At 48.1% G+C, this 25,199-nt stretch overlaps 1 protein-coding gene and 1 pseudogene across 1 annotated transcript in view; both read right to left on the bottom strand.

Annotated features, from left to right (window-relative positions):
* LOC149341906 (uncharacterized) overlaps nucleotides 1-7,977 on the bottom strand; it is a 69,668-nt gene extending 61,691 nt beyond the window's left edge. The window contains exon 1 of the mRNA XM_089544205.1: nucleotides 7,852-7,977. Within this exon, the coding sequence (XP_089400331.1) occupies nucleotides 7,852-7,918 (67 nt within the window). The 5' untranslated portion in view covers nucleotides 7,919-7,977. The remainder of the gene's footprint in view (nucleotides 1-7,851) is intronic.
* Nucleotides 7,978-13,093: 5,116 nt separating this feature from the next.
* Nucleotides 13,094-18,482, bottom strand: LOC149341907 (protein GVQW3-like; annotated as a pseudogene).
* Nucleotides 18,483-25,199: the final 6,717 nt, after the last annotated feature.

The following is a 25,199-nucleotide window of genomic DNA, read 5'->3' on the forward strand; positions in this document are numbered from 1 at the left end:
TACACAGAACAACGCTGGAAACATGTAGAAAGATGCCCAGAAAGGAAGTATAGTATTGAAGAAGCGTAGCTTGTTGGGCCAGTTGGTGCATGGTAAGTAAAAACCAGCGAGGAGGACGCGTTCACTTCTCCTCCTTGTGAACGCGTCCTTTTCGCTCGTTTTCTACTTATCATGCACCAACTGGCCCAACAAGCTACGCTTCTTCAATACTATACTTCCTTTCTGGGCATCTTTCTACATGTTTCCAGCGTTGTCCTGTGTACTTCTCCTCCCTGTGAGCGCGTCCTTTTCGCTGGTTTTCTACTTATCATGCACCAACTGGCCCAACAAGCTACGCTTCTTCAATACTATACTTCCTTTCTGGGCATCTTTCTACATGTTTCCAGCGTTGTCCTGTGTACTTCTCCACCCTGTGAGCGCGTCCTTTTCGCTGGTTTTCTACTTACCGGAGGGATAGTTCTCGAGCCAGCGCATGAAAGCGCTGATTACCGGGGATCGAGGCATGCAGAAGAAACCACGTGAGGGTTATCTCTTCGGTATGCGTGTGTACATGCGTCGGGTGGTTGGTGTGATAATGCTTTGATGATAATCATTATACGTAGCTTGGGAGTCGGTGCACATATCAGTGGCGCAGGGATATTGTGTAGCGTGTATGAGCGCCAGGGCGATGGCAGCGCCCTCAGGCTCCGTCGGATGGTGTGGAGGGTGGTTACGGCCTCGATGGTGCCATCCTCGCAGTCGGCGACAGCGGTATAATAGCCGGTAGGGCGCGTTCAGCCGCGTCCATTTAGAGGATGTCGGATCTGCCCTTTTAATGTTTGTTGTAATATTCACTTCGGGCCGGGCGTCTTCCCCTGTGTAGCTCGAGGTTCATAATACTGGGTTTGATGTTCAGTTGGCCCTGGATGTCAGGGGGTATAGATTGATAGTTGGGGGCAGGTGGGCATGCGGTGGGGGCCAGGTGAAGATGCCGTTGGAGGTGTTGACCGGTTTTTGTGCGGGTTAGTCGAAGTATTTGTCTGCTTCGTTGGGCTTTGAGTAGTTCCGAGAGTGTATTGTAAGTGCCTGTTGCGAATAAGAGATTTGTGCTAACGAATTGTGGTAGGCGGACCACTGACGTAGTCGTCTTCCTAACAAGCGCATCAGCTTTGTCTTGTTGCGTTTGGTGAGCAAGTGATAAGGAAGGTGATTAGTCAAGTGGCTGGTGATGAGGGCGTCTGTCATATTAAAGGTTTCACTCTCCGAGAGGCCGTGGTTGCGTGTGGCCACTCTGCGGATAAGGCCCGCAATTTGTTTAGTTGGCTATTCTAGGAGCTGGAGAGTGAAGGTTGCATCCAAAGTGTCTTGTATATAGAATCCAAGGACGTTGAGTCTATTGACCTGTGGTATGTGGTCGTCGTACTATCGGGGACAAAAGTGGTATACTCCACGCGGCGGGAGCCGGAGCAACGCAAAACTTTCGTCGTAAAGCCGTCTACAGGCGGCATCTGGAATGGAGACATCCAATGCGAGACCCTTTTATCAGCTGGCATGTAGCGTGGCTCGTTTCAATATTTGGTGCTTTAGCTCGCCAAAATGCGGCAGCTTTCCGTTGCTTCGGCTCCTGCCGCGTGGAGTATACCACTTTTGTCCCCGATTGTACATTCGAAGGTGTATGCTTGTTTCCCGGGGACGGGGTCTGATCATGAGCACTTCCTATTTTAGCAGGGAGCACCTAAGGACCATATTGGTCAGGTTCGAGGTGATAGCAGCCAACTGTAAGGGGTCTTTCGCTTCCCCTATGGAACCTTCAGTCGTCCATAATGTCATGTCGTCGGCGTATTTTGTCGCGTGGTGTTCAGGTATGTCGGCGATTTGTTTGGCCAACGGGGCTAGGGCTACGTTAAATAGAAGGGGGGGGGGGGAGAACGGCCCTTTGTGGAGCGCCCCGGTTGGGGAGAAAGAATGGAGGCGGTGATATAGGGCCGAGTTGGATCTGGGCCGTTCGTTGTGCTAAGAAGGAAGGCATGGGTTTAGCGCCATATGCGCGACCCACTGCCCATGGTGGCCATGGTGCGAAGGATATGGTCGTGGCTAATATTGTCGAAGCCTTTTTAAATATTCAGGGCGAGAATTGCCGTGTGCTGACCGTGTGTTTCTTGGTGTAGAACGAGGTTTCCTTCAGGGATAGGAGCATGTCTTGTGCAGATGGATCGGGGTGAAAGTCGAATTAGTTGTTGGATAGGAAACTCGAGGCTTGTAAAAAGGATCGCAGTCTGTTGAGGACGACGTGTTCGAATAGCTTTCCCCCGCATCTGGTGAGGGAGATAGGGCGAAAGTTTTGGAAGAGGAGTGCCTTGCCGGGTCTGGGAATAAAAATGATGTGTGCATGTTTTCAGGGGAGGGGAGGAGGACAGCGTCTCGATGCGCCAGTGTTCATCAAAGAGGTATGTCAGTTCCTAAAGTGAGGTGTCATCAAGGCTGCAAAGGACCTTTGTATATGATGTGGTCTGGTCCGGGTGCTATAGAAGGGCTTATGGTAATCAGTGACCGTTTGACCTCACCAGGGGTGACGTCCATGTCGAGGTGTGGGTTAAGTCGAGAGGGGGTAAGTGTTTCCGTCAAAGTCGATGGAATGCTTGTCAGGATGTAAGCGTCTAGCAGTGTTAGTGATGCCGGTGCCCTTTTGCAGCTCAAGGTGAATGAGACGTTGGGTGTGTTGTGAGCTTGGGTTTTCCTGGTGGTGAGCTCTAGTAGGGCCCAGAGGATGGTCCAGGTGCATTTTGTATCTAATTTGCCTCTGAGGTTTCGAGTCATAGTAGTTGCATATGCTTCTGCGGTCTGAGGGCGGAGGCGGAGTTGGCGGTTAAGGCTTTGTCTACGCCAGTGCTTAAGGGGGCCTTGGTAGGCTTCCCAGAGATGTAAGAGGTATGAGTTTACCTGTGGTGCCGTGGGTGTGTTCTTGAACCGTTTGCTGGAGATGTGAATAGCTTGCTCGATCCTGCTGGTCCAGTAAGCTATATTCTTTTCTGGGGCGGGGGGGGGGGGGGGGGGGGGGGGGTGGCTTCTACCTCTGCCGTAAGGTGAGCGCGAAGTTTGTCCCAGTCTGTGAGGAGTTGAGTGTGGGGAAAAAATATCTTGGTTTCGGTAACGGTAGTGTTAAGGGTCACTGCCGAGGTTATCAGCTAGGACACCATGCGACTCGACAAAGACGTGTGGGCTTGCCCATGTAAGGTCCGGGCTGATGTCCCTGGTAACGCCTGTACCGATTATTGTGGCCGTGGTTGCGTCTATTAAGAGCCCCAGACCATAATAAGTCATGGTGGTAGAAACGTGGTTGCCTTAAGGAGTGTTGGAAGGGTAACCCTATAGTGTGTGGCGGGCGATAAAGTCTCCAGTGACGAGGAGCTGCGAGCTGCGAAAGAAGCGCAGAATGTCTGGGATATTTTTACCGTTGTCTTTGGGGAGGCTGTAAAAAGTTGAGGACAGTGAGGCCGTGTTCTTTTGTTGGGGAGATGAGTTCGATAGCCGAAATCTTCATACATTTGTGCGCGGTCGATAACCGGTAAGGTTTTGAGGGTGAGGATGCCTGTGCGTCGTGTGGAAGCTGTCACTTGTAACCTTTAAAGGGCAACTGACTAGGGTCTGGACATTTTTTAAAAGCAAGCCCACCGCATAGACGAGGCATCGAAGATAACCTCTGCAAAATACTAGAGCCATGAGCGCCCCGCAAAGCTGTAAAAATTCAAATCAAAGCCCGCTCGTTCTTTCCTTCCACAAGAAAACGTTCTCGTCCTCTACTCTGGCTCCCGAGTCTTTGGTTTGAAGTCACACGGAAAACTTCCGCTAAAGGCATTCCATTGGTGGACCGTTCTGACTGACGCACGAAGGGTGGGTGTAGCCGGGGCATCGCGTTGTCTGCTCGTTGAGGACATGCCTTCCGCAGCACCTTTGGTTTTTGGCACATGCCTACAAGCCCGCATGAAGGAAAAAAAAAAAAAACTGAGGAGGGAGCGTCCGGCGACAGCCTTGAACCATAGTCATAAAAAGTAAAAAATAGTAAAATGGAGAGAGTCTGTTCCCCCCTGCCGTGATCACGCCACGGGAGAGCCCTCTCCGTGCGCGCTCCCTCTTCAGTTTTTTTTCGTCCATGCAAGCCCCCCAAAACAAGATTTTAGTTACTTGTGCCAGTTCATGTATGCTTCAGTATGTTCCGTGCTTATGCCCTGTCGTGTGTAGTAGAGCATTTCCCTCGCTAGCAAATCCGACCGCTCCGCACACAAACTGTTTATCGTTCGTGCTTCTTGCCTACGCCTTGGCTCCGTTGAACGACATGAGCTTAGGAGCGGAGAAAAGACGCATGACACACAGAACATATAAACACACACGGAGAAAAGCAAACGGGTGGTTGCCGGGTCTGCGCTTCACCGTGTGTTTCGAACAAAACCGACTCCCGCCCCTCCCGTCGTGAAACGACGGGGAGGCCTAAAAAAGTAATGAAAAGGTGGCTCGCTAACTGGTGCTGACAAATAGATGTATGAAAGGATGCGTTCGCTAACAAGTTTAGGTGGTCGAGACGATCGCGCCTCTCGGTCGTTCAGTGTGCGGAGAAAATGCAACGACGCTGTTTCGTTGCTGGATGCGCACGCAGTGACTGGAGTCGAACCGCGATCCGTCAGAGATTGCCAGGAGATTATGAGTTGAGTCGTGTCGGGCTCCAACGCATCGGCCTTCCTGACACAACGGTAAAGAACGTGGTGGTATTGCGGAAGACTCTTTACTCCGAGCGGCCACGTCCACGACCCAAGCAACTGGGGAGACGAAGGACAAAAAAAAAAGGAAAAACTGGATCGAAGGAAAAACTGGAACGCCGAAGCGTGGCCCATATTTTTCTGCACTACGTGCACTGCGAGCTGTGACGCGCACTATAGTGGACGGTCCCGTATTGGCTCCTGCATTTCTTTACCATGCACCGTGAACACGTGATCAGCAGTGCAACGCCGTTGCCACTGAGCTTACCGCACTCACTCCCCCGTGTTCATTCAAGTTGGTACAGGAAGCACGAAATAAGACACGTTGTTTTGTCCCGAAAATAGCCTCGAATTGTTAGCGAAAATTGTACGGCGTTACTTGCCAAACTTTCTGGCCTGACGTCAAGGGCGGCTTGCAATGATGTGCGAAACGCTGTTTAGTGAATGGCGGAAGAGGAATGTTCTTGCCAAGTTTGGGCTTGCGTGAGGTGCCTAAGTGCAACGCGAACCTTTCCGCTGCAATAGCCGTGTGTTAACAATGTCACCAGGGCTACCGGCTTCCCTCACTGCAGGGAGATAATTGAAGGAAGGTCAAAAACGTGATTGAAGCCGCGTGTATTAACGCGTTGCCACGCAATCGATGACGCAGAACAAAATATTCGTTGCGTCTGTCAGGTAGTCGGATTCGTGCTTGCAAATGTTTTGCCACAGTCGCTGTAGTGAAACTCGCAGCCATTCAAACCACAGTTATTGTCTCTGTTGAGTGCGCTTTATCCCAAAAGCACCGTGATTTTTGTCGGCGAACCCATTTTGTTTGCTGCTTGCTTGCAGGCAGGTTCTTTGAATGCAAAAATGTAGCATCCTCGAAAGCGATCTCTAAGGAAAGCTGTGCGGAGAGTTCGATATGTGCAACGTTTTCGTTGCTGTGCGGCGTATAGGTGATACTTCAGTCCTAAGTCTTTTCCTACAGCGTCGATTGACCACCGTCAGTTGGCTAACGATCAGCCAGGACAGCAGCTTGGGCATGTTGGTTATTAATTGTCCCGGTGTTTTGCGCTGTTCCGTCAAAAAAGTCAAAAATGGCTAACGATGAATGCGAACGCCAATTCCAGACTCATCGCATCGTTCTTGAATTGCAGCGCATGCGCCCTTCAACTAGAAGTGTACAGTTTGATTCTTTCTTTAGTTTGTCCCTTTATCTAATGGCGGCGATTTTTTAACCGCTTGTGAGAAGTGCGGAGCGTAGAAGTCAAGAATGGCCCCTTCTAGCAGAGTGGCACGCTCCCTGAAGCCAGGGAAATCTCGTAATTTAGCTGTGTTCACGGTTCATTTAATCGTTGATTTTACCGTCGGTAGCGGTGAATTTGAAGATGCTGACTCGTCATCCGACTTCAGAATTCGAAGCCCAGAACATCGGTAGCCGCGCATCGGTTAGTTTCTTATTTGGGCCCATCTTACTCAATCTCGCGGCCGTTTTGAAAAGGGTATTCAGGATCTCGATGTTATTAATCGCATCTGTAGGGTTCCCGCATCATTTGGGCAGGAACAGGGTTTGTCTGTCTGTTTCGCCTAATATTGTGCCCAGCTATAGGGCCTAAAGTGACCGTTTTCTAGCCGAGACACTGTACGAGCTAGAACTTTGTTCCGTTCATAAGCACAGCTTGCTATTGGATAGACAGACATCTTGTATGTAATAAAGTTTCTTTCATTTTTTTCTTTTTGAATACGAGCACGTCTCTGCAATGTCTGTTCAAATTTTATCTAAAAACTTCGATGCCGCGAATACAACTTGACAGTATGGCATAAAACACTTCAATGAAGTTCACATTATTAAGCGTGTGTTTTAATTAGCCTCATTTTGATATGTTGCATTCAACTTTGCACCTCATAATTATAGGCCGCTCAGAAATAACGAAAATATGGCCATTTTTTCGCGGTAGGAGAAAAATCGAGCGACTAATTTCGGGGTCGCGTGTTAAAGCAAACAAGGCACTCCGATTCGCGCTCCCACGGGGACAACTCCGTTCCTCTTTCGATCGTGCGCAGCCGTGATCGTGAAACACATCTACGCGCAATCGATGCCCATATGTCGAGTATCAACGAAGTACGTTGGTGCGCAGTCTACACATCTCCATCGCAGGTCAAAACGTTGGCAAGTGGAGATTTTGCGTGTCGACCCATTCCTGCGTAAGGCAGTGAGCGTACCTGCATCTCTTGTTTTTTTTGTTCTATTACAGCGTCTCATTTCCATCCGCTGCAACGCCAAAACGAGGCAGTCGCTATTGAAGTATATTTTATTTACTGCATGACTACATTTCGTTAAGCCGAATGATATTTATTGACGATGTGATTTTCAATGCGCCATTTTTGAGGGTGATTATAATAATAAAACATTTGCTAAAATACAATTTTTCTTTCATGGTTGGTCAAACGTTTAGGGGAATCACCCAAGGTGGAGAAGATTTGTTATAAGGGAGTAATGGCTTACGGGTATGCACCCGAGCGCAGCCATACGGCTACAAAGCTACGGCTCTCATGGTGCACCCTGGCGATCCCACTCAGCGCCCATTCTCTCTTAATACGCAGCGGGTTTAGACGGCAGCGTAAGAAAAGAAATAAAGGAACGCGTGGCCTTTGGTCTATTAGGAGAAGAATGAAACATTTAAAATGTTATTTTTTCCCCAAAACTATAGGCAAACGGAGCTAGCCTTCATCCGATGTCGCAACGATTCCCCCTAACTATAGTATTTTCAGTCTTTATGCCTACTGAAGTAAAATAGAGTTTTTTGTGTGTGCGCGTGTGTGAAAGTGTTCCCGCAAAGTTTTTTTTTCATACATACATGATGTGTTGATGGTGTTGACGATGTGCATGATGTGTTGCGTTATTTTTTGGGGGTTTGTCCCCCCTCCCTGTAATGCCTACGGGCACTGCGGGTATTGTGATAAATAAATAAATAGCACTGGCGCTCGCAGTACCTGCTCACAACGATAGCATGCACAAAACCTTGATTTTTCTCAGCACACGTGATGGCCACTGCATCTTTGAGACACTTCTCGCGAGGCCTCACGAAAAAGAACTCACGAAGCTGCGATGGAAGCGTGCAAAGTGACATTCACTCACCCTCTGACACATGGTGAAGCAAAGTTAGTGACGCGAGCACTCCGAGAGTCAGCAGTCTCGAAGCCATGGCGGATGACTCAGTCACCGGAGAGAAAACGGCGTCGTCAGTTTTGCCGCGCGCGCCGCTTGTCGCGTATGCGCCGGAAGCTCTCGCTTCCTCGAGATGTGTTTTTGCTCTTTCCACGCGAGTTCCGGCGGTCGGCGACGCAGTGATTGTGTGAGTGTTGCGCAACCAAACCAGCCGCTGGTGCGACTTTCTCCGGGATGCAGTGAAAGGTGCACAGAACGGAACAACGGTTGCCGCAGGGGAACAAGCAGTGCGGCGCGACTGGAAGAGGCGACCCGCTCGCATTCGCGGGAATCCGAGGTGCCGCCATTTTGTGACACAGCGCGCAGCGTCAGCAGTGCAGACCGGAGCCGGCAGCGATAAGCCGATTATATATTTTCGCAGCCTTTCGCCACAAAACAGACCGCAATGTTGCGTTGCTGCATAGTCCTAATTTAAACCTTGAATTTTTATTTTTCTTGTTTTTCCGGCTCACGTGCTCGCCCACTACCAGTAGTGGGACGCAATGTGGAATAGGTGAACACCTTCAAGGAGAAAACAAAAGAATATCTCAGAAGTGGGTGTCACAGGACAGTTTTGAAGCGTAAACAAGAACAAAAAGAATAAAAGTGATGAAGTCAGCTCCATGTCACGGCCCGCGGCGGGTTTTATTGCCCAATTCCTAGTCCCGGCAGTCACATGGGGTGGACTTTGGAATGCGCGAAAAAAAAAGGTAAATGAATGGCCTCGGGAGAGCCTGGCTTGTCAAGTCCAGCAGCATGACGTCACGCTCCCTCAGTTTCGGTACGCTACGGTAGGGATTCCCCCTTATTTAGAAGCGAATAGGCTTGGGCGTGTCGGTAATAGAGCGTAACTAAATAAACATAGCGCAGGAACAAAAAGACGGCGACGACAACTAGACGGAACAAGCGCTAACTTTTAAAACAGCGTTTTTTGGAAATGTGCATATATGGCCTTCTGAATCAACGGAAGGGAAAAAAACAACAACAACAACAAAAAAACACGCGAAAGTTGGTGACAAACAGCCAAGCCACATGTTAAGCCAAGAAATCAAGCTCTTTCCTTAATAATGCCACAGACGGCCACCTGACTACGCATTGTCAAAAATGCGACGCTTAGCCACCTTGCCGTCCCTTGTTCGATAAGACGATCACTTCGTATCGACACCGCAACGATCTATGAACAGAAATTATTGAAGCTTTGGAGATAGCTCGGGCAGGGGATAAACGTGTCAGTAGGTTGTCTGGGGCACTATCATGGAAAGAGCTTGAGTTCTTGGCTTAGCACGTGCTTGGCTGTTTGTCAGCAACTTTTACGTAGTTTTTTTTCCCCTTCCGCTGATTCAGAAGGGCATATATGCTCATTTCCGCAATAAACGCTGTGTTGACAGTAAGCGCTTGTCCCGTCTCGTCGTCGTCTTTTTGTTCTTGCGCTATGTTTCTTTAGCTATCCCGTATTTAGCCGCTGTCTGTCTGTCTCAAGCGTGCTTTTGGCAGGTGGGCCACCTGCCACGTTGGGCAACCTGCCCAGGTTTATAACCTGTACAAGAACTGAAGACTGGGATAATTGGTGTTGATTCATAACGGTGGTTCAACAGCGTGAACACACAGACCAAGAAAGAGACCAGATACACAAACCAGCGCTTAACTTACAACTCATTTTTTTATTAGCAAGAAGCACGTCATATAAATACACACACGAAAAAAACAGCGCATACCTGGCAAGTTGTGATGACGTCACAATGTCGCGGGACCTCGATGGCAGGTGGCTCATCTTTCATAAAGACGCACAATGAAAAACATCCAGGCGTAGCAATGTTTAATCTAGCAAAAATTGCGAAACACACCCTACTACCGCATGTTTTCGCATTTGGCCTAACTATGGAAATCAGCTGCCATTATTTTTTTTTCTGCCATACCCCACACGCTCTGTTTTTGTTTTTTTTTGTTCACGAACTGTTTCTATACATTGCAGGTTACAGTATGGTTTCTGTTTTTATTTCGACAAACTTAGGGCTTAAAGTGAAAACGTGTGAAGTCGTCGAACAATTAACTTCCTGTTCAGGCGGATAGAGCTATCGCGCCTTAGAACACGTCTCAGAAAGTGGTGACGTGTGGTTTGTGCTGCCGCTAGATTTGCAAACCGATGCGTGAACATCGTTGTTGGATTTTGTGAAACACTGAAGTCGCGCTTCACGAGCAAGGTTCGTGCTCTAAGCGAACGCGGTCGTGCATGGGAGGGCGAATGTGGGATCGCTGTGCATCACAGTAATGAGCCTGCACGTTTCGAAGGTTTCGTTCGCATCTGCACTGAGTTTGACAGTATTACTTGATGTATGTCTAGAGGCCCGTGTACTGGGCGATGTCACTGCGCGTTAAAGAACCCCAGCTGGTCAAAATTTTCGGAGCTCTTCACTACGGCTTTCCTCAAAGCTTGAGTAGCTTTAGGACGTTAAACCCTCATAAACACTTCCTTTATTTATGATTTCGCCCGTACGACACTCTGAAAAGAGCGGGGCTACATAGTACACAAAACAAAAACCGGAAATTGCTTTCACATTATTTGACAATGCCAAAGGCACGAAAGTTAAAAGCAACACATTTGGTCACAGAGAGGAGCCTGTGCCGAAAAGTCGCTTTGTTCAAAGTACATATAGGATCTGAAAAAACTGCGTTTTGCATGAGAAGACAGAGCAACGGTGTCGAAAACGGTGTCCCTAATGCAGTTATCGCTTACTGGTTCATATTTCAAGGAAGTGATAGCGCAAAGATAAATGTTACAAACATTTTCACAGTTTTGTTTGTCCACTGAGAAAGATATTTTTTCATATATTGAAGTATAAAGAGTGTAATAGGTACGCGAATTTTCGGCGAGCGCTTATGTTAAGGGCAAAGCTTCCCGTCGGCCGGAAGTTGGTTTAGTGAACATGAACTTGACAAGGGTATCAAGAAAGCGCGGGCAAGCCATCCGCGGTAGTCAACATTCTGCACGAGTGGACGGCACCGTTATGTGACCCAAGTTGAAGACGATAGCAGAAACTGAGAGCCATCCTTTGTGCAAGACAAACGAGCGCGATTGCGAAAGAGCGACAATGATTTTTGTCCTTAACATAATGGCAGTCTTCCCTCTTGCATCCACGGTCTATGGTCAGTGACCCGTCGGCTAACTAAACGACGGCTTAAAAAGCAAGCTGAAGCTCGCCCACAGTCAAACATGATGAATGATGGTTTGGTTTGGTTTATTGGGGTTTAACGTCCCAAAGCGACTCAGGCTATGAGAGACGCCGTACTGAAGGGCTCCGGAAATTTCGACCACCTGGGGTTCTTTCCGAGTAGGTTCTGAACCGTAGTGTTTTTTGTTTTTCACTATTTTTTTGGCGGGCGTTCTTTTCTAACGAACTGTTGTGAGTGCAAGTCAGGCGCAAAATCCACCGTCCGATGTCACAAGGTCACGTGACCTCAAAGGAACCAATCACAGTCTCTATCCAGAGCAAGATAATTCAAAACGAATGGAAGTAGATATTTAATGCATAGATTATCAAATACACCATATGGCAGTTTAACAATACATGTAAAGAGAAAAGTACAGGCGCGGACAAAAGTAAACGGAGCACGCAACTGTCTTCGAATATTTTTCACGCGTCACCTGATTGAAGTTTCCAGCAGTGGTGCGCGCATGCTGGTAGAGGAGGTTGGTGGGCTTTCTTGTAGACAAACAACGCTTCTTTATGGAGAAAGCGTGATTGCACTTCGAACGCAATAGCGTGCTCCGTTTACTTATGGCCGCGCCTGTACATGGCAGCTGTAACTTGCCGGTGCTCACTTACGGGGCAGAAAAGTGGAGGCTAATTAAAAGGGTTCAACGCAAATTGAGGACAACGCGCGAGTTATGAAAAAAAATGGCAGGTGTTTAATTAAGAGAAATAAGAGGGCAGAGTTGGTCAGGGGACAAACGAGGGAATATGACATTCTAGTCAAAAAGAAAAAGAAATAGGGTAGTTGCGTACGCCCAAATAAAAGTGTCTTTCAAGGCCCCCGTTCAGCGGAAAAGGCGGCGTCCGGCGTTGGGTCGCGAAACCCCGGATTGGTTGAACATCGTTTGACGTCCCACGTGGAGCGGCGGATTTGAAAAGCGAAGAAAAAAGTACATAAATTGTGATTACAAGGTTCAAACGTGACTCAGACGTCATTACGACATGAAAGTATACGGTGCAATTTAATTGCGCTGAAAGCAAAAATCCGATGGTAACTGAGGAATCGGACACCTGACCCTTGGATTCGAGTCATACACACTAACCCTATACCACACAGGGTCGTTCGTACAACTCGGTTATAGCGGGTTTTAATGCGTGTCATTTAGTCTTTCACATAATGTATTACCTTACGACTGTATGATAATCAGTAGGTGTGTGATTAGAGATGCACTAATTAAGAGAGCAATTATTAAGCGAGTAGTAGTGTGCGCGAACGACTGTACGCTTGTGTCACGTGACTTTGGTGTGGCATGGGATAGGTGACATATCATATCGGTGACATATCGGGTAACATGCCAATGAGATCAAGTGGAGTAGCTGACGGGACCCATTAAAGCTGTCGCGTCATACATTTAAAGGCGGAGCTCGTGTCCCCTATTTTTTTCCCCATCGCGTATTAACATTGACATGGTATGTTGAGTGTACTGCCGGGCGCAAAAGTGGTATATAACGCTCGCGATTTCACGCTTGCTGCTCGTGTGGCGCCTTTTGGTGTACCTTTTTACACTTACAGACAAAACATTCGGTCAATCTTGCAGACCCTTGAATAATTGTCAATAAAAGGAAGCACATAAGCCCCTTAATTTTCAAGCAAAATAAATTATTTCTGCTGAATAGGAACACTGCCATCACCGGTATCTCTATACAAAGTATTAGTAATTGACTCCACCCCGCACAAATTAAAGAACGAGAAATGTGAACTTAGTGACCTGGTGCCGGTGACACTGTCCTCAGTGCTATTTGTCTTTAAGAAGTTGATGTCCTGTCAACTCGAATAGTTGTTCGTCTCTATGACAACAATACGGCCCTGCCAGTTCTGCAGCATGGGCTTTACACGCACGAACATTGCTGTCTTTCTTCATACACGTGGGGAGAAGCGCCTGCGCTGCCGCGGGAACAGCGCCCACTTTCGATGGCACCCTTCACACCTGGCAGTGACAGTCTGCGAACAGCATTCCTTCCAGAGCCGTGATGTTACGTGTTGTTGTCGCTGTTGGACTCTGGTGGAGAGAGAGACAAGCTTAATGAAAAGGAGACAAAGTGGTCTTACTGCAGCAACAGCCTGCCTCTGCCTTTGCTTCTGTTCCTGTCTTCGATCTCGTTGCCTCCTCCGGACTCTCCTACACCTTCTACCGGGAGGCCGTTCCACGTGTTGTTGTTTTGGACAGGTGTTTTTTTTTTATTTAAGCGGTAGTTAGGTTTAATTTCCCCTTAGCTTCAAGCTATGTCTTTAGCTTCCCCAGCTGGGGGTCCGGCACTCTGGTTCGCCAGTCTGCCGGCCCAAAGTTTGCCCCTGGATTCATTCGGACGGATTGGCGTCAGTGAGATTCTAGTGGTGTTGTACCCATTGCAGATGGAGCCTTACAACTCGAAAACCCAAACCATCTAATATGATACAGGAGCAGCAGTTACCAGCAGCCACTTGGAAATTCTTGAGGCGCATCCTTTCGGCAAGAGGGGAATTCCGTGCAGATCCTCGGCCGTGCAGTGCGTGTCGGACTTGCCGCATTGCTTATCCTTCGCGTCTTTTCTAGTTAAACCTTTCGTACCTGAGCGACTTGCTTGTACCAAAGGCATAATCCTCGGGGAAATGCTTGAGCACTTTCAGGACGCCAGTGTTGGCGGGATATCAGTGTTCCGCTGTACCAGAGATGCAGATGTCTCTCGTTTGCCGACAGAGTCTGTGATCGCAATGTTTGCAGTGTCTACGTGCCCGTCTGATCTTAAGGTATGCTCTGTTGGGATCGGGTAGCGTGGTCGGGCTGGAGAAGGGACGAGGAAGATCGGATGACGTGGTTACGAGGAGACAAAGAGAACTGCTTTATAGAAGTATTTTACATCATGCACAAGTAAACAGTAACTGAGAGTGCCTCTCATTTAAAGAGAGCGTCTTAAGAGACGGGAGTCTCGGTGAGGAGCGAACCTCTTCGCAAACGGGTGTCTCTCGGCCGCACTAGCTGCCGAGTTTTATGTGGTCTTCATTCCCTGGATGGACGGTAATCCTGCCGAGGAAAGCGTGTCCTGAAACGATCACCCTGACACTCATCACGCACTTACTCACCAGTGGGCATGCCCCCGTCATGTGATCAGCCTGAGGATGAGGGGGATGCCATCTAGGAGGTCTGTTAGAAAAGTATCCGACCTTTGGCCAAAGAAAAAAAAACTGGCATAACTGGAGCGTTGGAAACCTAATCATTATCAAAGTAGTCTCCTTGGGACTCCACACACTTCCCCCAGTGGTGCTGCCATTAATGGAAGCATTCTGGGAAGGCCTCTTTCGGAATGGAGTTTAGCTCAGCTGTCGTTGCAGCCATAATGTCCTATCTTGTCTGAAATCGCGCTCCTTTCAATGGACTCTTGATTTAGGGAAATAGCCAGAAGCCGCAGGGGGCCATATCAGGAGAGCAAGGAGCCTGTTGAACTACAGGAGTCTAGTTTTTCGCCAAAGAAGTCTGAATAAAGTGCGACGAATGTGCGGGAGCATTGTCGTGATGGATGCGCCAATTTCCTGTTGACCTCAACTCCGGTCTCATGCGCCGCACAGCATCACGTAGGCGACGGAGGACATCCCTGTAGTACTCTTTGGTCACAATTTGACCCTGTGGTGCGTACTCGTGGTGTACCACACAGCGGGAGTCAAAGAAAGCAGTCAGCATCGCTCTGACGTTGCTGCGCAGTTGGCAGGCCTTAGTCATGGTGACGTGGAATGCTTCCACTGTGACGACTGGGATTTGGTTTCTGGATCGTGCCCGCACACCCAAGACTCGTCACCAGTGATTATGGTGTTCATGAAATCGGGGTCACTCTTTGTGGAATCCAGCATCTCCTGTGGGACTTCAGCACGAAGCTGCTTTTGATCCACCGTGAGCAGCTTCGGCATGAATTTCGCCACAACTCTCTTCGTGACCAAATCTTCGGTGATAATTGAATTTGCAGAAAAAGTGCTGATGTCTACCTCTTCCGTAATTTCTCGGATAGTCACACGACGATCCGGCATCACCACAGCGTTCACTTGGGCAATGACATGGTCATTGCGGCATATTGATGGCCGACCGGAGCGTGCGATGTGCGCCCCAGCGATGTCCACCGAGGTCCACCGATGTGTGGCCGTGTTTAAACCAGTTGTACCAATGTTTAATCTGTGTGCTGCTCATAGCGTCGTCACCGAAAGCCATCTGAATATTCTGAAGAGTTTCCACTTGACTGTCGCCGAGTTTCTGGCAAAATGTGATGCAATAGCGCTACTCCAGTCGCTTCGCCCTTTTCCTTGGAATAAAAAACCGGCGAGAGCACTGGGCACTACCTCACTCAAACGCTACATCCCATCGACTTACGCTATTGGCAGGCGGGAAAAAATTCCCGTATGCGCACGAAGGTTCAAGGTCGGCTGATACAAGCGCGCTTGTTTCATATCCAACAAATGTTCGCAGAAAAAAAAAATAAGGTCGGATACTTTTCTAACAGACCTCGTATGTCACGTAGGCAGCGCAGGTGGCGTTCCCATGGTCTGCAGGTGGGAGCACGCGGGAGTTGCGTTCCACGACCTGCACGTGGTTGTACGTGTCACGTGCGTTCCCCGGGTCTGCAGGTGGGTGCACTTGTTCCAAAGGCTGCGTGCAGGACCACGCGGGGTAGGGAAGCCGCTCGCCGTCAACTTTTCCCTTGACGATGGATAACATGAAGCGACTGACACCCGGATTTTCTCGGGAGGGTCAGTTACGGCTGTCCTTGGCAACCTTCGCCATGCGCTGTTCCCACAGGGGGCTTGCTGTCGCCGCCGCCACCGTGGTTACCCCGGTCGATGGAGTCCGCGTGCTAATTCACTTAGGCGGAGGGAAGGGAAGGGGGGGGGGGCTTTCCGAGCATAACAGCCTATAGTGTACCGTGTCGACCCGCTGCATCCTCGACCTTTGCAATGCAGGAATTGCTGGCGCTTTGTTCATAGAAGCTGAGCAGCAAATCAGTGACGCGTTGTCGACTTTGCGGGGACAACTATTCCCAGACCTTTGCACATCGTTGCAGTCTCTGTCGCGGCGATTATCCGGCTGATGATGCTGGCTGTCCAAAACGTTCTGATGAGCAGAGTGTTCTGAACATCATCTAGCACAGAAAGTGCTCTAGAGCCGATGCTTTTGCACTACTAGACAGGAAAAGGCATTCTTATGCTGGCCTTGCTAGAACGTCTGGCTCATGTTTTGAGGCGGTGCTAACGAAGTCTGTTAGCTCAGCTGATAAGGCGCTTGCCGGAGGTGCGGATCGCATGTTGACTACCTTAGTGAAGCTCTCTACCAGGTCATTTCTACTCAGTTTGCGCTTCAGCTGTTGGTCATCCTGCACCGTCAACTAGTCCTTCCTATAGCGTCACTGGTGACTCTCCCCAGGCACCAACTCCTCCTGCGTCCTCGTATGTGCCGATACAAGGTGCGGGGGACACTCGCCTATCGACCGTTCGCCCTTCGGACGACGAGATAGTCCTTCCTTGAAGCGTTGAGCTTCTTCTCCGTCGAAGTTTGCCCATTCAAACACTGAAAGCAAGAAAGGTTCCCCTGTAAGCCGATGTGTTTACAGCCTCTCTGTTTTTTCAGTAAGCATGGCGGGATTCAAAGTATCATAATGAAGTTGCCGTTATATCGCATCTTCTTTTCATGATTTACAGAACCGAATCTCACTATTAAACCCAGAGATAATTTTACGTCATGATAATTTTACGTAATTTTACGTACAAGCTGCCTGGAAGAGCCGCTCTCTTAACCATTGCCCACGGAATTGGATAAATTGCAAATTTTTAACGGCTACATTTAAAAGAACTATTGGTAAGGCAAAAGAGCAATACAATGCGAATTTGTACAGTTATCTATACAGGCCAGATAATCACAAAGCTTTGTACCGGTTCATGGAACGCAACCATAATTCGCCGACCTCTCATGTTACAGAGTCGATGGTGTTACCGCCCCAGGAAACAAAAAATCAACTTGACCAGAAATGCGAGTTATTGCTCTGCGCTTTCAAGTGCGGATAGTGGTTCCGTTCGTCTCACTCACTCTGCGCGCAGGCTACATCGTGGTTTAACCCTCTGAATTATTTTTATAGTGTCTAGCTTAAAACCTACAGCTTCTGGATGCGACAGGGTCACTATCGGTAGGTTTGGTTATGGTGCTCGGCTGCTGACCCGAAAGACGCGGGTTGGATCTGGAGGCGAAATTTTAGAGGCCCGTGTGCTGTGCGATGTCAGTGCACGTCACAAAACCCCTCGTGGTCGAAATTCTGGAGCCCTTCACTACGGCGTCTCTCATAGCCTCAGTCGCTTTGGAACGTAAAACCCCCCAAAAACAAACCGACTGTCGGTGTGTTGAAGGCTAATGTGCAAGACTTTACCACTGATGTTTTGCATATTGTTAACGTGTCTCTCGAGACAGCTTGGCTCCCTCCCGAATGGAAAATCGCGAAAATAATCTTACTGCTCAAAGAACCTAGGATGGGTTTTGTAATCGATAATATTCAGCCGATTTACCTCTTCTCTAGTTTAGTCCAACTTAATTAACGCATTATTCACAGCCGCCTTACAGATCGTGTCATGGCGTTACATGCCTTCAGTGCTGCTCAGATAGAGTTTCATAGAGGGTGTTCGATCTGGGCAGCTCAATTAGACTTGGAAAACAGTATTGGGTTGCAAACTTTATAATTTTTGCATCTGCTGATTGTATGTTCTTTTTTACAATTGTTCTTACAGGAGGACCCGTCCACAGTCTATGACTTTGGCACCTCCTTCTGTATTCCAGTGTTTTTTTTTTAATCTTGTACCCTAAACATGCAATACACGAACCTTGAACCTTGAAAGAGAGAAGAAACAGGTCGCGGCTTTTGTCCCTTTGGATATCGCCAAATCATATGACAGCATTGATCATTCAATACCCCTGAACAAGCTTGTAAAAGTTCGTCCGCCTTTTTACATTCTTGCATGGTTGCAAGAATTCCTAAAAGATAGGCGTTTCTTCTGTTCCGCCTCATCCTGTACTTCCGAAACCTTTTCCCAAGCTATAGGTGTGCCTCAAGGACCGGCCCTGTTGCATTTTAACATAGTGATGCGGGACATACCTACTCAGGGTGATATCAAAGTATACGTGTATGCTGGTGACATAACCTTTTTTTGCATCTTCCACAGATAATTCATTCACTGTGCCAGTTATCGCAAGCCTACCTCAATGCCCTGGAAGCTTGACTGTGTAAGTTTATTTAATTCTCAACGTGAACAAACCTTCCGTTCTAGTTTTCCCACCAGCGCCCCGTCTTTATAACTCACCACTGCATCATGGCGCCCAAATCCTTCAAGTTTTTCTCTCAATAAGTTGGAACAGAACACCCCTAGGAGACTACAAACCAACACATACCCAAGGCCAGCTAAGTTACACCAGTGGTACCCTACACTATACTCTCGCAGTGCCCACATTGCGGAGAGGTGGCTAACGTCTACCACAGGGTGTGGGCATGCCAATTTAATCCCATAGTTGACCTCATTCCAAACCCCTCAGAGGAGCAGTGGGAGGCTATTCTTCTGAGCGAAGATCCTGACCGTCAGCACTGGCTGGTGGGGAGTGCCAGCGCAGCAGCAATAGCCAGTGGACTACCGGACTAGGCGGCCCACCCAATTGCTCTACGAATATTCAGTAAATAAAGATGTTTTCAATCAACCAATGTCCTTAAAATACCTAGGTGTAATATACGAACCCCATTTCAAATCAAATCGTCTTTATTTTCTCTCTCAAGGAGAAAAGGGGGTGACGGGTAAAAGCCGCATAACTGCTGCTTGACCAAGCCCGGCCCCCTCTGTCCTGAAAGGTGAGCTAGCTCTCGGTCACCTGACGTGAATCAGCAATAAGAAATTTGGCATGCGCAGAGGTACTCTTTTTATTTCTCCATAAGATGTACACCGCCCGTCAAAAGTCTTTAGGCAACTGCGTTCGCTTGTAGGGGTACAAGTGTTCCTTTAATTCCCTCTGTAGAGGATTATTCAAACAACACGCCAAGCAGCAAGCTTCTCTACCGCGGTAAGAAACCTTCTCCTAGCTTGGCAAAGCCCTGTGGTCTTAAACGATGCCGTCATGACACCGTAATGCGGGTCGAACGAAAAATATTTGGCCTGAAGACTTTTGTTCAAGACGATACGCAAAGTCAAATTTGGAGTTCGGCTGCGCCCTGTTCTCTGGTTGTCGTAGATGCAAAATTCAACCTCGGTTGCTTTTGGAGAGGTGCGCTCTTCGGCTTTGCCTTGGTTTGCCAAACTCAGTGGCAAATGTTGTCCTCTACGGGACTTGAACTCTCGCTTCTAGCTTCTCAAAGTGCGTACCTTCTTACGGGGACTTGAGCCTACGCCTGGAGTGGCTTCTCCCATTTTTTTACTCACCAAGCTTTGTTTCTCGATATAAATGGGCCGCAATACAAGATGCCTCCATATGTGTTTCCAGAGTGTTTGTTCTCTAGAATGGCAGTCTCTCTTAGGCCCGTGCAATGCGTTATGAATGTGCAGGCTGCTTCTGCTCTTTGCTCTGACTATACGTGGTCGCGATATGCAAACAACTTGACTGACAGTGTGCTAAATGGTCTCCTGGAAGAACATCTCGTATCCGACCCACGCAGTTATTGTCATAGATGCCTCTCAACATGGCGAAAAAGCAGCAGGTGTTTATTCCCATGGACTAGATTGCAGTTATTCTGTCCGAGGCCTAGATTATAAGCCAATTTTTGATGCCGAATTTCCTGCTATTGGCTGGACCCTTAACAAAAATCCCCGCTGTATTTCTCATGTAACCATTCTCTCGGGCTGCCTCTTAGTCTTGGGAGCGCTTAGAAGCTCGAGGACTAGTCTCTTGTACCGATCCCTAATGTTCTTTGCGCCCCTTCATGTGCAGGATGTGCTTTTTGAGTGTATTCCAGGAAACTGGGGCATTAGTTCAAATTTGATGGCCGGTTTCTTAGCGAATTCATCAATCAGTGAGCCTGCTGCCCACGTCGTTCCAGACTTTACTCTCCTGACCGTGTCCTGTTTTGAACTTTTCCAACTACATCACAACCTGAGCCATGAGCAAATCCTTGCTACAGCGGACTATGAACACTTAAACTTCAATGGAACAATCTTTCATGTGCTTCATGGCAGGGCGACGTTGCCATGACGCTATTGCGCTGCATGATTCCTCGTCTGAATCTTCAATTTTATCTTTCTGGGTTCACGTCATGGAATTTTTGGGTGCCATACCGGCACGTTGAATCCTTAGATCATTTCATCCTCTCCTGCCGGCGGTTTCCACGGCAGAGAATTAAATATTTTGCAAATTCCCCTCGCTCGATCAGGGCTGCCGTTTACCATTCCCATCCTCCGATCATTCGGTGCAGCCGTCAAAGGGCATGCCTTTAAGCTGGTGTGTGAGCTTCTTCACAGGTAAGGTATTTTGTGTTAACTCTTCATATTCATTACTTTTCTCTCAAAATTTATTCGTTTATTATTATTACTTTTTAAGTCCTTTATTTTAACCCTGACCTCTTTGTTTCCTATTTTCATTCCAATATCCTCAAAATCTCTCAAAATTTGTTGTTCAATTCGCCAGGTAGCTAATTTTTATTCGTGAACCATTTGAGATAAGTCTGGATGAATTTTTCTCCTATTTGGACCTGCACCAAACTTTGGGCAATCCGCCATCATGAGTATGTGTCATTACTTCAGAGGCAACAACAACAAGATGCCCGTAGTGGAGGATTGGCCAGGGCGCCTTGCACATTCGAACAGTAGGAACACAGCGAGGGGAATTTCCAGATAAGCTCTTCGCAGAGAAGCAAACCGCCGAGACGAGAGTGAGAAGTGATAGACGATTCAATTTCGCCACACGATTCACAAATGCTCTACAGAGAGAACCCCGATAGGCACATATAAAGATTTCTGCTCAAAAAACACCACGGGTGTCGTATCGCTTCCTCTCCGTCCTTTTGCCCTCATCTTCTTCTTTGTCCGTCTCTTGCAGAAGGGCCAGCAGGTCCGCCAGGCGCAGAGTTCTTTGATGGGCGTGGTCCAGGACCTGAAGATAGGAAAAATAATTTTTATTTCCTTCAAAAGACCCAGCCACTCGCACAGCAATAAAAGCTGGCTAGAACGGCCTGCGTGCAGCTAGTGTCGCCACCGGGAGTCGGCGGCGCGAGCATCGGCAGGAGGGGCGACACTGCTCGGCCGGTTGGCGTTCCATCGACTCCCGGGGGCGCGGGGCCTTGCCGGTTGGGCCCCGCTACCAGCAACCAGGCTGCGGCGGCCGCGACCTCTGCCACTAAGCGGTTCGGACGAGCGGGCAGCGACGCGCCTGGCGTACGTCCGCGGGTTGCGTGGCCGGGCCGCCCCTGCGAACCTTCCTCAGACTCCGCAGCGATGTGCCGTTGCTGTTGGTGAGCTGCTGCCGCCTATGCCGCTGCTCAACGTTGTTTTCCGATTGCTTCACACCGGTGCCGCATCGGGGACAAGCATCGCGCTCAGTGCAGCTCTGACTGCGAAGGGCTCTGCTCTACATATGCAGAAAGAGAACGCTAGCTTAACATCAGTGAAACATGATGCCCAGCTTGGAGTGGCGACCTTTTTGTGCACGTGCTTTCAGGCAGGCATATTGTTTTTGCAACCTTTGCGGGGGAAACAAAAGTGGCGTCCATACTTGTAAGTTGTGCAATCTCCTGAATTGCGTGAGTTCTACTGCGGCTTGACGTGGCGTTCTTTTGCAGTATAAAGCTTGTGTACACCACAAATGTCAACGACTACTGGTAAAATTTCTTGTGCGTATAACACGGCATGTGCATCGCCTTCAATAGCCAACAGGCTCATCAAAACGATGCAAAACAGAATGCGGTGAAAGAACCAGTGGTACCCATTCAAAGAATTCAATCGAACGTATTGTGTCAAGGAAGGAAGTCATCTATCCGCATATCACAGCAGAGCAGTGCGCCTTGTAGTGCAGTGTGTGTATATATATATATACATATATATGTTTATACCTCGACTTTTGACCGCCATGCTCACGCTGAAGTGAGTAGAAATCAGGTGAACTGTTCCACGCTACTGTTTCATCTTCAGAGAGCAATACCTTAGGTCTGGTTCAGGGAGTGCTTATTTGTGTACAAAGCTCGCTGCGCGGCTCAGTGGGCCGAACGCTGAGAAGACAAACATTCCGCTGTGAAATGCAGCCGTTAAAGCACTACGTTGTCCTTTCTAAGTCATCATCAACATCATCATTCACAGCCTGACTACGCGCTCTGCACGGCAAAGGCCTCTCCCATGTCTCACCAATTAGCCCTGTCCTTTGCCAGCTGCGGCCAACGTATTCCCGCACACTTCTTAATCTTATCCGCCCACCTAACTTTCTGCCGCCCCCTGCTACACCTAAGCGCCTTCTCTTGGAATCCACTCCGTTACCCTTAAGAACCCTTGTGTCGGACTGCTCTTCATTCGAGCTGCTACACTATGACGAAAAATGATCAGAAGGGGATTAATTACAGCACTGAGCCAATGCGGCACACAGTTAGCCCTCATGAAGACAACTGTGGCTTACGCTCTTTGGTGTTGGTCTCCAAGGAAGGTCGCTTGAGGGACTGGTGTTATTGGCAACGCAGTTGACCTCCGCAGCGCTAACACGAGTAATTTGTGGCTTTTAATTCGTTCGATTTGTGAGCGTTTCGAGAGACTGTGTACCGTCCAGCACGTGCACTTGTGCGAAGAACAAAGGCTTCTTCTCTTGGTGCAGGCCCTGCTGGAGACGGAGCTTAAACTCGCCCAGTTCAGCGTCGGTGAGGCGGAAGTGAACCGCGCCGTCGAGGCCTTACCGCAGCGCCGCTTCCGACAGTCGGCGAATGACGGTAGCTTCCGCCGTCGCTACTGGTGAGCATCCGCGGCTACAGAAGCCATACGTGCAGTAAGTCAACGCTTTGGCATATATGCCAAAGCGTAGCGGCGGCGGGGCATTGTGGCCAGCTGGTCGAACCGTAAGGCTGATGTGATATTTTACGAAGCACTTAAGAGGCCATGTACAGCGCTGGCGGTTAATTGTTATACATGTGGTCTATGCTGCCTCGTTTGAAAGAAATTATATTGGAGCTGCTTAGCTGCATTCGAAGTGTCCTCATCGCGCACGCTGCAGTAGAGAGGACTGCAGTGTTAGCTTACTTTTTGAATGCGTATCCATGCAGGACCAAGTGTTAGACTGTTGCTTTTCTAGGACTCGAGGGGTGTGCTTTTCCTGGGAATTTTATTTTATAAGTAAAATTTAAAGAAAAGAAAATTAGTTTTTCAGAAAATTTCAGGAACTGAAGTTTGCTTAGTTTTTCAGAAAATTTCAGGAACTGAAGTTTGCTTGTTTTGTTTCTCGACTTGCTGGGTTTTCTCAACTCTTGCAGGGAAAAAGGGCTAGAAATAGGGACTTTTGTGTATAACGGAATTTTTTGTTGCGAAACGGAACATCGCTCATGATGATTTCCCCGTTAGCTTGGCTCATGTCTTTTGTTGCGCTAACTTAAAGAAGCTGCAGACGAGTATGAAAGTTCTGGCATATTCTTGTAAATCTTTCCCTATGATCGCAATAGCAAGGGCAGGACTCGTGGTTTTGTCAGGAAAGGAATTATATTTTAAATTGGCAAACATAGCCAAGTCAGTGCAGTCCTACGGTTGCTCGTGCCCTGTTAAAACTTCGCGGCTCTCCAAATAGTCGGGCAACGGCGCGTGGAGCTGATATACTGAGCGGAATACAAAGCGTCATTTTTGTTATTTGTGCTGGAAGAAACTTCAGACGCCTTAATTCTGTTTTCTCTTGCAAGTTGTCACCGTTTATTGCACGCTTTAATCATGCTTTCCCGTAATCTATTCTAATGCTTCCAGGAAGGCAGACTGCCGCCTTGCTGCTAGTGGCGCTGCCGGAGGAAGCGGTTGCTGCTTTTTGTGACAGATATCGCCAGTTGTCTCTTGTTGATATTATTTTTAAGCGCACCTTAGGGCTCTCAAATGTAACTTTGATATATCCTATGCACCTTGGTTAAATCCACGCTCATTACTGCCACTATATGCCGCGTAGTTGGCGCGGCAGTCGCCGTGTCCATATACAAGGTGATTCCCCTTAACCTTTACACAACTTTTAAAAATGGGCTTTTTGAGTTAGAACAGTGCTTTTATCGCCATAGGATTGTCAGTGGTGTAGTGCATCAGAATACAGCTAAGACGTGCTAACTAGCAGGCTGGTTAACTAATATTTAATAGTTAACCTTTTAACTACTACTGTTAGGCACCTTAATTATTGAGAAGCGTTTAGCCCACCGTTAGTAATATCCGTATAGGGTTTTAGAATTACAAAAACGCGACTACTCTCGGCGCTAAGGCCCCACAAATTATGGCTACATCGCGCCAAAATGCATGCGCTTTAAAGAAGCTTGTAGGCAAAGCAACCTCTCCAGTACACGTAACTCGTTGAAATAGCCAATATTTGTTGGCCCACAGCACCGAGGGTAGCCGCATTTTCGAAATTCTAGAAACTAATATGGATATTACTAATAGCGGGCTACATGCCTCTCAATAATTAAGGAGCATAACAGTAATATTTCAAAAGTTAACTATTCAATATTAGTTAGCCATTCTGCTAGTTATCACGTCTTAGCTGATGTACTATACCGCTGAGAATGCTATGCCGAAAAAAGCACTCTTCTAACTCAAAAAGCCCGTTTTAAAAAAAAATGTGTAAAGTCTTAGAGGAAACATCCTGCATACATATCGAGCCTCCGATGTCAGGTGCTGACTGCCACGGGGTAGCAAGATTTCCATATGGAAAATTTAGGTTTTAAAATGTTCTTCCGTGTTTCTCAGTGCCACAACATTGTGTGGCTTATTGTTTTTACCTGATGCCGCCTCTCACTGCCCATGGAGTTAGTTTAAATGCAGAGAGCTGGGCAAATGTTTCGATAAAGTGGTTCTGCAAATCCTGAGGGAAAACCCCTGGATGCCGTCGCGTTGGCTCAAGCAGTTGC

The sequence above is a fragment of the Amblyomma mixtum genome, chromosome 5 (assembly GCF_055824585.1).
Source record: "Amblyomma mixtum isolate Tamu chromosome 5, ASM5582458v1, whole genome shotgun sequence".
Lineage (NCBI taxonomy): Eukaryota > Metazoa > Arthropoda > Arachnida > Ixodida > Ixodidae > Amblyomma > Amblyomma mixtum.